Raw genomic sequence first — 14899 nt, forward strand, 5'->3', positions numbered from 1 at the left:
TCTGATGGGTCTCATCTGCCCAATCCCAGTCTATACCGCACGATGGTTGGAAGCTTGGTTTATCTCACGGTTACTCATCTTGTACTGTTCATATTGTCAGTGAGTTTGTCACTGCTCCTACCACATTTCATTGGGCTGTTGTTCTGCGCATTCTCAGGTATCTTCGTGGTACTCAGCTTCAGAGTCTATTATTTCCCTCCTCATCTTCATTGGAGTTGTGCGCTTACACTGATGTTGATTGGGCTGGTGATCTTACGTATCGCAAGTCCACCACTGGATTCTGTGTTTTCCTTGGAGATTCACTCATCTCTTGGAAGAGCAAGAAGCGAGATGTTATTTCTCGCTCTTCCACTGAAGCTGAGTATCGCGCTATGGCTACGACTACATGTGAGATTGATTGGTTACGCTGGTTACTTGCTGATCTAGGTGTCACTCTTCATCATCCTACGCCGTTATACTGTGATAATCAGAGTTCCATTCAGATTGCTTGTAACTCGGTCTTTCATGAGCGAACCAAACATATTGAGATTGATTGTCATTACACCCGCCATCATCTACGCTTGGTACAATCACATTGCCATATGTTCCCTCTTCACTTCAGATTGCCGATTTATTCACGAAGGCTCACTCCACTTCGCGCTTCCGCTTCTTAGTTGACAAACTCTCAATGCTTATTGCTGTAGCATCGTGAGTTTGAGGGGAGATATTAGCGTATATATATAATATATTAGTCATTATTATTATTATTGTTGTTGTATTTAGGATTATTTCTCTTTTTCTTTGTTTCCCTTTTTTTGTTGTATTAGGGTTATATATACCCAGACTATTCTATTCTGTAATTGATCAATTCAGACTTCCTATTTTTCTCTGAATCCCTAAATCTTCAATCTTCAACCGAATCCTAACAAGTGGACCAGATACCCGTTTAAATTATATTGGGTTATGATCGCAATGTTTTATCCTAAAATTGATTAACAATAATTGGTATAAATCTTAGTAGTTTTTTATTTATTTTTTTACGTGAGATTTTCAACAGTTACCAATCAATTTTGAAATGAAATCACATAATATTTTATATAGTGTAAAAATCCAACAATTTCAAATAGACATCTAATCTAATTTTTATACAAATAATTGGCTGCGTAGCCATCTTAAACACTAGCAATTTTTTTTTTAAGCAACATTTCGTTAATTTCCTGTAAATAACCATATTGCTTACGTGGCAGCTTATTAATTAAATTAGGTTTACACTTTTGCCCTTATTTAATTCGCAGATTTTTTTAATTAGGGAGTTTTTTTTTCTTTCAAATTTCGAATCAAATAATGAAACCAAATAGGGAAGTTTTCAAATTTGAAATTTCCTGCAGATTTTGAAAGTTAATAGCCCATTTATTGTTATGTATTTTGGAGTTTTTAGCGTTGACTTTAGGTAATTAGTATCTATTTTCGTGGCAATTTATATGGATAAAATCTGTAAATATATTCTTCATTTATTGATATTATTTTTTCTTCCATATATTCATAATTTCCAGAATTTTCGTGCCCAAAATATCTCCAGAATTTTTTTCAGTTTATTTACATGAATATACTGTAAATATGCTTTGTATTTACAGTGAATATACTGTAAATATGCTTTGTATTTACAATGAATATACTGTAAATATGTTTCGTATTTACACGAATATACTGTAAATATGCTTTGTATTTACAATTAATATACTGTAAATATGCTTCGTATTTACACGAATATACTGTAAATATGTTTTCTATTTCCACGAACATACTGTAACTGTAATCCAACAACAACACTGTCACTGTAATCCAACATTTATCCCAAGCCAAGCCAACCTAAACCAAAGCTTAAATAAAAATGTGAGCAACAACCAAAAAAAAAAATTGTTCTTCGCGGAGTCCATGATTCCGATCGGGACCTTTGGACGTAGATCACGGAGAGGAGGACGAAGTGAGAGGCGCCGAAGTTTTTCCCGGCGACGAGGCTGTTCTTCGTGGTAGATCTGCCTCTCAGCGTGGACGACGGGCGGGCCCGCGCGAAGTTCCAAGCCAGCGCCCATTCTTCTCGTGGAACGTCGAGAAGAGCACAAAGAACGAGACGAGGACGAAAGCGAGGTTCCAGATCACGTCCAGGACCATGATCGGCTGCGAGTACGCGCAACTCTCTCCTCCTCCGGAGATTTGTTCTTCTCCGTCGTCTTCGTCATCGTCGTCGGCGAGGATGGCGGCGGCGAGGAGGCGGAGAGAGAAGGAGGAGGGAGTTGATGGAGTGGTGTGGTGGCTTCGGATGGGAGGGTGGGTTGTGGAGAGAGTGATCGCAGCCAATTATTTCTGCATTTTTTTTGCCTTTTGGATTGTGTTTCGTTCGGTTACTTGTGGTGGTTTTAATTTGGATTAAATGAATATCCTCGAAATCCGCGCGAGTAGTTAATGCCGAAATCTGATTTATTTTTTTAATTAAATGAATATATTTCTTGGGCGGGAAACTGCTGGACATATGCGTCATTTCGTCTGCTGTAAATAAATGACACTAATTTACAGCATATTAACGAAATGTGTGCTAAAAAAAACTGCTTATTTTTTAGAAATCATTTAACTTAATTACCCATTTTTATAATTAGATTTAAATCTATATATATATATATATATATATATATATATATATATATATATATATACAAGTCATCGTCTCGAAGAACATGATGAGAATGCGAGAAATTAACAAAAATTTATAATAAAGTCATATGAGTTAATAATCGTAATATATACAATGGTGATAATGTATGTATAGTATAGGTATGACGTATGAGCAACAAAAACAAACCACCAGTAACGGCCGGCATATTTGAGTCATAAACCATATAGCGTATACACATAAAGATAGATACTCCGTCAGAATCTTTCTTACCTTTGCAAACTTTTTTTTTTTTTTGAGGAAACGTGGTCAGTGCCACGGAATAACATAAAAGCCCTCACATATGGCGGAGGAATACCGTGGTTACAAAGATAAGAGTGAAACAGAAACCGACGGTAAGGAAAACAGAAATAAACGCAAACAAACAAGGCCCTAGGGGGCCGCGCGGGATCTCAACTCACGATCATCGGCTCTAATGGCCTCTTCCGAACAAGGCGGGACTAAACCCAGCCAGGTCGAGGACGAGTGATGGTTAACCGCGTAGCGCGCTAGATTATGCGCAGCGACATTACAAAGACGAGAAATATGCATAATGCGAAAAGCCTCGAGCTCCCTCACCTCTCTGAAGATGCGGTGCAGGATAGTCCCAAGCTCTGTCGCAGGCGTCACGCCCTCAACGATCATTATCACCACTCCCAAGCAGTCAGACTGGATCTCCGCTCTCCTGCCACCGACGCTGCGAACTAGCTCTATGCCCTGGAGGACAGCATACGCTTCCGCAAGCTGGGGGGAGAACCCCCTAGCCAGGAAAAACGTCTGCGAGGCGATCACCTCTCCGGTGTGATTTCGGATAATACAACCGACACCGAAGCCTCCACGGTCGCGAGCGAGTGCCGCGTCGACGTTAATCGAGAGGGTCCCGTCACTAGGGGGGTCCATCTGGGGGTCGTAGTCACCCTCGTGCTCTTCGGAGTCTCCCCAACCGTGGTCGCTCTGTACTCATCGAGGAAGCTCACCGTCCACTGGACTAGCTGAGGCTGGCTCCAAGCTGATCTCCCGGCCAAGACATTGTTCCTGTGGTTCCAAAGTTCCCAAATAATGGTAATGAAAAGCTCATGGAAACGAACCTCAAGGGTCTCTGTCGCTCTGAGGATAGCGTCGAAAGCATCGCCGTCTCTGAAAGGCGGAAGAATGTGGCCGAAGCCCACCTCTTTCCAGACTCTCCTGCTCCACCTGCAACCCCAAAAAGTGTGGAAAACAGTCTCCCTCGCCTCCTGACAGACAGGGCAGCTGTCGTCGGAGGTGATCCTCTTCTTGGCTAAGACTGCTCTGGCCGGGATCTGACCTAAACAGACTCGCCAACAGAAGAGTTTCACCTTAGGAGGAACTCTCAGCTGCCAGAACTTCGTCCACCACTTCTCCATCCCCGTCGGGTCTGAAGAGCTGGCGACCGGAGTGCTGGCTCTCTCCATCGCGACACGGAAGCCACTCTTGACGGAGTACTCTCCGTTCTCAGTGAAATGCCAGCGACGCGCGTCAGGAATGCCCTCACCTCCATAAGGAATGCTCAGGATCGCCACAGCATCCTCCTCCCCGAACATCGCTGTGATAAGATCAACGTCCCAGCTGCCGTCGAGTCTCATAAGCTCCGCTACCCGCATATCGGGGGGAATCCAAGGGGGGTCAATCCAGGTGGTCGGTCTGTCCCTCGGAACCCAGCTGTCGCCCATGACCAACACAGACTCCCCGTCCCCGATCCTCCATCTCGAACCGGACTGAATGATCTCGCGTCCCCAAAGAAGACTGCGCCAAATGGAAGAGCTACACGAACCAGGGAGAGCCGTCATAATATCACCGTCGGGGAAGTAGCTCTGCCTATAGACTCGTCCAACCAGACTATCCGGTCTCCTGAGAAGCCTCCAGACATTCTTAGCCAGAAGGGCCTGGTTGGACTTCTCCAGATCTCTGAAGCCCATCCCGCCCTCTGACTTGTGCCGCGTGAGGTCCTCCCACTTACACCAGTGGATCTTCTTCGTCGCCGTTCCACCCCCCCACCAGAATCTGGCGATCGCCGAGTGGATGTCTCTAATCAAACGCAGCGGGATCTTGTGGCATGAGGCCACGTAACTGGGGATCGACTGAAGGACGGATTTAATGAGGACCTCTCTGCCAGACTGCGAGAGGGAGAGGCCATTCCAACTCTTAATCTTAGCCCAAACGCGGTCTCTTACAAACCCAAAAAGCTCTGCCTTCTTCCGACCAGTGAACGCGGGAAGGCCCAGGTATCGCTTATGGCAGTCCGTCTTCCTGACACCTAGGATCTGAGCCAGAACCTCACCCTCCTCATCGCTAACCTCCGTACCAAAACAAACATCGGACCTTTGAAAGTTCACCATCTGGCCCGAGGCCTCAGAGTAAGTCTGTAAAATGTCTGTAACCCTCTCACACTCGTCAGGTGTCGCTCGGCAAAAGACCAAGCTATCATCCGCGAAGAGGAGGTGGGACACATGAAGATCCCGGAACCGGACTCCAGAAATCGCTCCAGAATCCTCGCTCGCTCGAAAGAGGCTCGAGAGACCCTCAGAGCAGAAGAGGAAAAGGAAAAGAGAGAGAGGGTCCCCCTGGCGGAGGCCTCTGAAGGGAGTCACACTGCCACGGATGGAACCGTTGATGTTGAAGGCAAATCTGACTGAGGTAACGCATCTCATGATAAGGTGCACCCACCGCGTGCTGTATCCCAGCCTCAGCATCATCGACTCCAGGTAGGCCCACTCGACCCTGTCGAAAGCCTTCGCCATGTCAAGCTTGAGGGACGCACACTTTCCATTACTGAAGCGTTTCCGCTTCATCGTGTGGAGAGCCTCGAAACCAACCATGACATTATCGAAGATCAGTCGACCACCAACGAAGGCGCTCTGGGACTCAGAAATAGCCTCGTGCATAGTAGTCTTAAGACGGTTGACCAAGCACTTGGCCACTATCTTATAGATCACATTGCACAGGCTAATCGGTCTAAAATCGCTGACCCGTCTCGGGTCCTCGACTTTGGGGATAAGGGTGACCACGGTATCATTAATGGCGGCCACCTCGTCCCCGTCGTTAAGAATCTCAAGGCAGGTCTTCAAGACCGATTCGCCTACTACGTCCCAATATCTCTGGAAAAAAATCGCGGGAAAGCCGTCACTACCCGGGGCTTTGATCGCATCCATCGAGAAAAGCACCTTTTCCACCTCCCCTGGCTCAAAAGGTCGCTCCAACTCGGCGTTCATGGCCCCTGAGATCCTTGGCTGTACGCCCGCAGAAACTAACTCGATTCTCTGAGGAGAAGGCCTCGCTGAAGAGAAAATGTCACCAAAGTAATCAGAGACGATCCTTTCAATCTCAGTGTCTCCACTGTGCCAATCCCCGTGGTCGTCCTCCAGACCTCTGATAGCGTTCCTCTTCCTCCTAGCAGAAGCCTTGCGGTGGAAAAGCTTCGTGTTCTTATCCCCGCACCGCATCCAGGACACTCGGCTCCTCTGTCTCCAGTACTGCTCCTCCTTCTGAACTAAGGCGTCAAGCTGTCTCTCCTCTCGTCTGAAGGACTCCATATAGAAGTCCGGGCCCGATAGTCCCGCAAGATCAACGATCTTCTTCTGCTTCTCAATCCTGTCTCTGATCTCTCTGTTCCTCTCTCCGCCCCAGCGGGAGAGGCTCTGTCTGCACTGACAGATCGCATCAGCTAAGCTCGGACTCTGATCACCACTCTGGCCCGTCTCCCAAGCTCTACGGATCCGCTCGTCACACTCAGGCTCACCTATCCAAGACTCCTCAAAGAAGAAACGCCTCGGCCTCCTGCTCCGCCGGCGATCTCTAGAACCCGCTGGGAGCAGAAGAAGAGGTCTATGGTCCGATCTCCAGAACCTCAAGTGACGGACTGTGGCCGAAGGGAAGAGATCGCTCCACTCGTGGTTCGCAAGGCATCTATCCAAGCGTTCCTCAATACTTCCTCTGCGCCAAGTGAAGGGGTCCCCCTCGAAACCTAAGTCATGGATGTCGCAATCTGAAATCATCTCTCTGAAAGCAGCTAACTGACCGGGACCTCTGTCTCTGCCTCCTTTAATCTCGGAGTTGGAGGCGACTTCGTTCATGTCGCCCCCAACTAACCAAGGACCCGTGAAAGAGCTCCGGAGACGTCGAACAAGCTCCCAAGTATGTCTCCTCTGGGCGCTCACAGGGTCTCCGTAGATCCCCGCAAATCTCCAACTCTCGCCTAACTCGTTAACCAGATCTCCCTCGATGTGATATCTCGAAAACGTCCCGAGTAGGAATCTCACAGGCTCTTTCCAAAGTAACATCAAGCCTCCACTCCTACCAAGACAGTCCACCGTCATACAACCTTCAAAACCCAGTAACACTCTCACCCTCTCAGCCCCCTCACGCCGTAGTCTAGTCTCCGATAGAAAGATAAAATCGGGACTATGATCCCGTACGTGGACAAGAAGGGCTGACCTCGTCCCGGGGTTGTCTAACCCCTGGACGTTCCAAATAACGCCTATCATCGCGTTCGGCGGCCCTCAATCTCGAGGGGCGCCTGCAAACTGAAAGCCATTATTGGATTATCATAATAATAATGTACACGTAAAATCTACGGATGAGAGGAGAGGAGATGGAAATGACAAATATACCCCTAGGTGGCGGTGGGACCCGCGGAGAGGGCCAAAGAATATAAAAAAGGGAACAAATGGCACATGGGAGAACGTGTCTTCCCAAAAGATTGAGAGATACCCATTGTCAGCCTATTGACGGATGGTACGGTCCCATGTGACCTTATTCAATTTTAATTCAGAGATTATTTATATTATTATTATTATTAATGATACTATTAACATTGTTATTCCAAATTAGAATGAAATAAATGTAGAAAATGGGTGTCACAGATGGCTGAAGAAAAACATGTCACAATGGTCCCACATCTCGACACATCAGTAGTGTGAAACAAAAGGGCTTTCACGTACTACATGCGTAGCTTTCGGATATACCATGTGTTCTCTACAGAGCGTTTTTTTTTTTTTTTTTTATATTTCAACTTTTTTTTTCTTGTGTCTAATTCTAATAATGATGTTCTATTTTAGCTTAATAAATAAAAAGTGTAACCTATATAGGTATTTTTGTTTGAGTATTGACTATAAAAGTATGTGATTTACGTGGAATTTACCCTAGACTCGTTTGGGGATAGAACCATTATGAACCGTAACAAATGAGAGGTTAAAATGTTGATAGTTTAGCTTTGGTTTTAGATGTATAGGGTTTTAAAGTGTTCAATTTTTTGGTAGTTTTTTCAAGAGAAATGTGTAAAACAAAAAAAAAAGGTATCAGAATGGAGTAGCCAATAATGTGTTTTTAGGGTTTGAAGAAGTGTGATAATAAAACTGAGGGTTTTAAGCCTCACATTTTTTTTCTTTGTTTTGCATGAAATTTTGTCTCACTATTTCAAGGAATTGTAATAGGTCTTTCATTAAATGGATTGAAACATGACTGGTCTACCAACTTCATTTATGAAGAAGAGTATGAGGTGAAAATTTTAATGCAAACCAGTAATACGGTCAAGAAAAACACAGAGCTTGAGTAAATGTCTCCATTAATATATAAATATATATATATATGTATATATATATATATATATATATTATTCAAAAAGAAGCTAGAATACAACAATGATTATATAGTAAAGCATGACTTAGTGAGAGTTCTTTAAATAAGTGAATGGGAAATGACACATTTTGTTTTTATTGCAAGTACTACGTATGAAATTAATTGACCCTTATAACTAACGTAAAGTATAAATATTTTTTTTTTATTTTACAAAAATTGTAGCATAAATATAAGCTACATACGCAGCGTAGGGGCTATGTATATTAACTTCCGCTGTACTAATACTGCTACGCCGACAGAAGATTTTCATTTGGAAAGTGTCGGTGTATATAGTGAAGTTTGTCTTGTATGAATATTCAAAATTTCTTTTTAACTTGTACCCATATTTTTCTTAGCGTCATGAATTGTCAATGTTATCTATAATTGGACGAAATAGCCAATTTAATCAAACTAAAATAGCTATACATGATTTATGAACTTTGTATATAATTTCCATATAGGGTAAATATTATATTTACATTATCAACAAAGGAGAAATGAAGAACAAGAAGAACTTAAAAAATATATAAATACGAAAATAAAATTGAAAGAATACAGATCAAATATAATTTTGAAAAATAATGTATATATGTCATCTCCAATGTCAATATCTTTTATACGGTTAATATTTGACCATTTTACTTGAAACCAAAAATCGTAACTACTATTCTTCTTTAAACAAATGAAACATTGACTATTTTCTTATTAATTACTTTAAAATATTATTGTTCTTAATTATCTCATTCAATCCCTCTTTAACAACAATGTAGACAATATCTTTGAGCCTTTCAATCAAGCTACAAAAGTGAGACATTAGGCCTAATAATTTATCCTCTTACAATCAAAAGTTTCATAACCCCTTAGTTGTATCCCAATATTGTCATGCATATATGCAGGAAAATTTTGGGAGTTGGCCAGACCAAATAACTTTAGAAAATCCCACGTAGATATATATGTGTGTATATATATATATATATATATATATATATATATATATATAGAGAGAGAGAGAGAGAGAGAGAGAGAGAGAGAGAGAGAAATAAATAAATAAATAACAAATAATAATAATAACTATGCTAAATAAAAAGGATTGCTTGACAGTTAAACGAACGCAACTAAATTAATGGAGGAATCATGGAACTAGTGGACCCCAAACAAAACATTACTTAATTAATCTCATGCTAATATTCACACACAAACACACACACACACATATGATCTCTTTTCATCCCCTATATAAACCTCACTCATTTTTCTTTCCTCCCATCAAAAACAGAATCTACTATCATCTCTCTCTCTCTCTCTCTCAAATATTCAAAAGAAAAGGTACAACAAGAAAAGAAAGAAAGAGCAAATAATAATGACAATGCCACTCTCTCTTTCACTCCTACTAGCCCTACTCTTCATTGTAGCTCAATCCAATCGCATTTCCTCGTCTCCAGTCCAAGATCCTGAACTCGTAGTTGAAGAAGTCCACAAGTAAGTCCATCTACTCATTTCAATAATGTTGTTTTGTGACGTTTCAAATTTAAAGAAAAACAAAACATTAGACTGAATGTATACCTCCTTAACTCACAACACTAAATGCACTTTTATATCCTTTATTTCAATGTTGTTTGCTCACCCCTTTTTCAATTACCAAAATTATTGAAAAATAAAAAATGAAGTTATTCCTATCGACCTATTTATATCCTCCCATATTCATATACAGATGCTTATTAACACTAAAAATGCAGTTCGATCTATTCTTCATTTTAGATTTTAAATTGCAAAAACACCCTCAAATTATTTATTAATCATAACGCACTACTATATATCATTCTTGTAATAATTAAAAATGAAAGAGTAAAAAATCCCGTTATAAGAAGACAAAAATATCCTCAACTTTTTTCAACTCATCCTGTAGGCAAGGACGGGCGGACTAGGACCTCCAAAAAAATATATATATTTTTTAATTTAGTTTTAATTTTTCTTTCTTTTTATTTTACTCTCAAAATTTACAAATTAACACTTCAGCTCATAATTTACGTATATGGCTCCGTCCGTCATGCTTGAAATGAAAGGTGTTTACTTTAGGAGCTAGCCAGCAATTCTTTTCAAAATTATTACTAACCCGCGGCACTTAATTTTTTTTTTCACCCGCTACAAAATACAAAAAAATTAAAAAAAATTTCACGCTCAAAGGTGGAGGCAGCTTAAATCCAAGGTGGACCAATGCAATTAAATTTTTATTGGTAAATTTTAAAAAAATTAAACTTTTTTAGCCCAAAATTATATAATTTGTTTATAATTGTGCTTCTTGAATATTTTTGTACACGTTTCTCATAAACTTACAATTCTTATCCAAAATTCTTATATTTTTAGTCCAAAATTATATAATTTTTTTCATACTCACCTCTCTTGAATACTTTTCTTTTCCATCACGCCCCTTAACAAAATTTAGAAAAAAAAAAAAAAAAAAATTAATAATTTAATCAAATTTGCCGGCTAGATTACAAACTAACCGGACTACACTAATTATTATTGATTTTTATAGGAGCATAAACGCGTCCCGTCGCAACCTGGGGTTCCTGTCGTGCGGGACGGGAAACCCGATCGACGACTGCTGGCGCTGCGACAAGAACTGGGAGAAGAACCGCCAACGCCTCGCCGACTGCGCCATCGGCTTCGGAAAGCACGCCATCGGCGGCCGCGACGGCAAAATCTACGTGGTCACCGACCCCGGCGACCACCCCGTGAACCCCAAGCCGGGCACGCTCCGCTACGGCGCCATCCAGGACGATCCCCTGTGGATCATCTTCCAGCGCGACATGACCATCAAGCTCAAGGAGGAGCTCATGGTCAACTCCTTCAAGACCATCGACGGCCGCGGCGCCAGCGTCCACGTGGCGGGCGGTCCCTGCATCACCATCCAGTACTCCTCCAACGTGATCGTGCACGGGATCAACGTCCACGATTGCAAGCAGGGAGGGAACGCTTACGTGCGGGACTCCCCTGGGCACTACGGGTGGAGGACTCTATCCGACGGCGACGGTGTCTCGATCTTCGGAGGGAGCCACGTGTGGGTCGATCATTGCTCGTTCTCCAACTGTAGGGATGGGCTTGTGGACGCGATTCATGGGTCGACGGCGATTACGATTAGTAACTGTTACTTCACGCACCATAATAAGGTCATGCTTTTGGGGCATAGTGATAGCTATAAGCAGGACAAGAATATGCAGGTCACCATTGCGTTTAATCACTTCGGTGAAGGACTTGTTCAGCGAATGCCAAGGTACGACTATATGATTATTATTTAGATTAAGATTTTGTTCCCTATTTATTTTCTATAATTTGTTACGTTCTTTCTCCTATCCTATCACATCGCTTGTCTTTTTTTTCTTTTTCTTTATGGGTGTTTTCTAGCTAGATAGTTAATTAGAATTAATTGTGTATGTAACGAGTTTGTTTTTTTTATTTTTTGATAAATTATTTATATTAATCGTCAAAAAAATTAAAGTATGCGTTAAAAAAATGAAAATGTAATTTTAGTTATGTTAAATTATTTGAGAGGGTTATTTTGTACAATTTTGTTTTGTTATTTAAATAAAGAGTATTAAATGTATAACAAATTTTTTTAAAATAAAACCTGATAGTTTTCATATATAGTACTAGTTTCGAGCGATGTTGTAGGGTGGTGATTTGTGGCAATTATACTGGGCAAGTGGGCATCTTCCTATTAATAATGTATTTGATTTTTATATTGTAGCAATTATTTAAATATATTTTTGTTGCTATTTAATGTATTGCAGATGTAGGCACGGGTATTTCCATGTGGTTAACAATGATTACACGCATTGGGAAATGTATGCCATTGGTGGGAGTGCCAATCCTACAATTAACAGCCAGGGCAATAGATTTCTTGCTCCAAATTCAGGCGAAAAGAAAGAGGTAATAATAAGAATAATTAAAATAGTACAAAATAGTCGTTCTGAATCAAATTAATTAGAAAAGTAAACAAATTTTCAAATTTAAAAGCTAAGTAGTTAAAATTTAATTTTTTAAGGAATAAATAATAACACCAAATAAATTTGTCAATTTTTTTAATTTTGGTTGAAAATTGATAAGTGTACACCAAATGATAATATTAATGTCAATATCTCTATAATCTTTACTTTGATTTACACATATTTTCAATTTTAATTATTTTATTAATTTTAGACAAACTTCAACCATCTAATAATTTTACTTAAATTATTTAAGAGCTTGAATTTATTGTTCAATTTTTTTTGTCCCAAAATAAAGGTTACAAAGCATGAAGATGCACCACAAAGCCAGTGGAAGAATTGGAATTGGAGGTCTAAAGGAGACTTGTTTCTGAACGGAGCGTTTTTCACAGCTTCTGGCGCCGGAGCTTCTTCGAGCTACGCAAAGGCCTCGAGTTTGGGAGCAAGGCCGTCTTCGATCATCGCCACAATCACCGCCAATGCCGGTTCGCTCAATTGTAGAAAAGGCTCTCGTTGCTAAGTGATGAATTTTTTTTTATAACAAGAAGAAAATCACACAAAAGAAACTTTGTTATATAGTACTTAATTAAATCATAATTATATTATTATTACTATTATAGATATATGGTAAGAGGGTTTTAAGGGAAGGCCAATAAGATGACAACAACAACAAAAAATTGTATGTATATGGCGAGATTGCATAAAGGATTAACTTTTTGTAAAAGTTGATTTTATATTTAACAACCTTGGCTAAAAATAGGTTTCTTTTCTCTAGGTGACCCCATCATTTTTGTGAAGCCTTTTTCTTTCTTTTTTTTTTTTGGCTCGATGAGGGGTTGGAAGAAACTAAAGCCAAAGCGTTGGAAATGTATTTTTCTCAATATTGAAATGGATAAGAAGAAAAAAAAAATTGTCCATGAATTGAATTTAGTGCCTCAACAATGTTATGAATGTTTTGTAGACAATGCATATTGCACAAAACCTTAGTGGTGTTGGGGGTTTCACTCACATGGGTTGGTTCATTGACTAGTGTTTGGTTGAAATTGTATTGAGCTCCAAAAGTCTACAAGAGGAATAATAAATGATATTCATTCTTTTTGAAGGGACCATCCGATTATAATGCTGACGGAAATAAAGTGATCTTATAAACAGAACACTAGAACAGTCATCAAATTATTTATAAAACTAACAAGTAAAATAAGTTGACAGATACTTATTAACTTTGTGATATAATTTATTGACAGCATTTATCTATTTTCAAAACAAAATTGATAATCAAAATAAATAGGTTAAATAATAATTTACTAATAAAATTAAGAAAAAATTCTACACTATTTGATTAATAAAATAGTCAATATTCCAAGTTTTCATTAAAATAGTAAAAGTTACGTTGTCAAAAATAAATATGGCACTGTCGTTATTTAATTAGTTTTAGATTAATTTTAACTATTTTACAAATATATTAATTTCAATTGATTATTTAACTATAACACCTTAAAATCAATTTATGGACAATGTTATTCAAAAGGACTACTTGCATTAGAAAATATTATTTCAAGAAGAAAAAAAAAAGGAAAAAGAATTTAACATATGGCTGAACGATATATGAGGGCTCTTTGGATGGTGAATTGGCTCATTCACAAAAGTCTTGAGAATTAAATTAACAGTAACAACTCGATCGGCCACCATTAAAAGCTTTCTGATCCCGACAAACAGTGGCTGTATATACGACAACCAACAGTGCTCCTAATAATGCCCAACACCTCCAACGGTCATAAATACCAAATCATTCGTCGGCAGACTTAAATGGCAAATGAATTCACGGGTTTTCTAAGAGTCGATTATAGTAATGGCTTTAGGGAAAATTGCCTGGTGGCCAATTTCCATTTTCCTAATTTTTTTCAAAAATTTATCAAATTAAGATCGGTAAAAAAATAAATCAAATGAGAGATATACAAAATTTTACTTATTATACCATCATACTAATTACCAACCTATCATTTTCCCCATTAAAATCTCTTATTTTTTCTCATTCTTTTTATTTTCCCGCTCAGCCCATCGAAAAAAAGAATTTTTTTTTTTTTTACTAGTCCTAGTTTGGTAAATTTTTGAAAAAAGTAGGAAAATGAAAATGTCCCTTCATTTAGTCCTAGTTAAGAAAATGCAGTTGATCTCTAAAATTTAAGTGAATAAAATTGGCCCAGCTGTATTTTAGACAAGGGAACATAATTCAGACGGGAAAAAAATTGCAAAAAAGGCAAATGTTATCAGTAATAATACCTTATAATACAATAAATAAATAAAATAGAACCTAGGCAATACCAAGGTTTAAAATATCGCCGATATATCACGATATATCGGCGATATATCATTTTTAAGGGTACCTCGGTAAAAATTCGTCCATATATCGTATCGTTTTATATGTATCGACGATATCTCGTGAAAATCTCGTCGATATATCGTTTTTAATAATATCGGGTTTAAAATGTTAAAATTTCGCCAAAATATCGTCAAAATACCGGTTACGAAGAGGGAAGAAAGATGAAATACCGAAAACAAAAGGAAAAAAAAAAAAAGAGATGTCGAGCTGCTT

The 14899-nt window shown here is 39.5% G+C and overlaps 1 protein-coding gene across 1 annotated transcript; it reads left to right on the forward strand.

Annotated features, from left to right (window-relative positions):
* The first annotated feature begins 9576 nt into the window (after positions 1–9576).
* LOC149403167 (putative pectate lyase 5) lies at positions 9577–13408 on the forward strand. Its single transcript, XM_089610229.1, has 4 exons — positions 9577–9799; positions 10857–11594; positions 12112–12250; positions 12605–13408. The coding sequence occupies exons 1-4, from the start codon at positions 9681–9683 to the stop codon at positions 12824–12826; spliced, it is 1218 nt and encodes a 405-aa protein (XP_089466355.1). The 5' UTR covers positions 9577–9680; the 3' UTR covers positions 12827–13408.
* The last annotated feature ends 1491 nt before the right edge of the window (positions 13409–14899 follow it).

This window comes from Urtica dioica, chromosome 3 (genome assembly GCF_054948205.1).
Source record: "Urtica dioica subsp. dioica isolate 48M chromosome 3, U.dioica_male_clone48M_v1_H2, whole genome shotgun sequence".
Classification (NCBI taxonomy): Eukaryota; Viridiplantae; Streptophyta; class Magnoliopsida; order Rosales; family Urticaceae; genus Urtica; species Urtica dioica.

What these genes read in the sequence shown, in the direction of transcription:
- LOC149403167 (XM_089610229.1), top strand. Translation starts at nt 9,681, where the DNA reads ATGACAATGCCACTCTCTCTTTCACTCCTACTAGCCCTACTCTTCATT. An exon ending in CTTGTTCAGCGAATGCCAAG is followed by an intron (nt 11,595 to 12,111) that starts GTACGACTATAT and finishes AATGTATTGCAG; the next exon opens with ATGTAGGCACGGGTATTTCC. An exon ending in ATTCAGGCGAAAAGAAAGAG is followed by an intron (nt 12,251 to 12,604) that starts GTAATAATAAGA and finishes CCCAAAATAAAG; the next exon opens with GTTACAAAGCATGAAGATGC.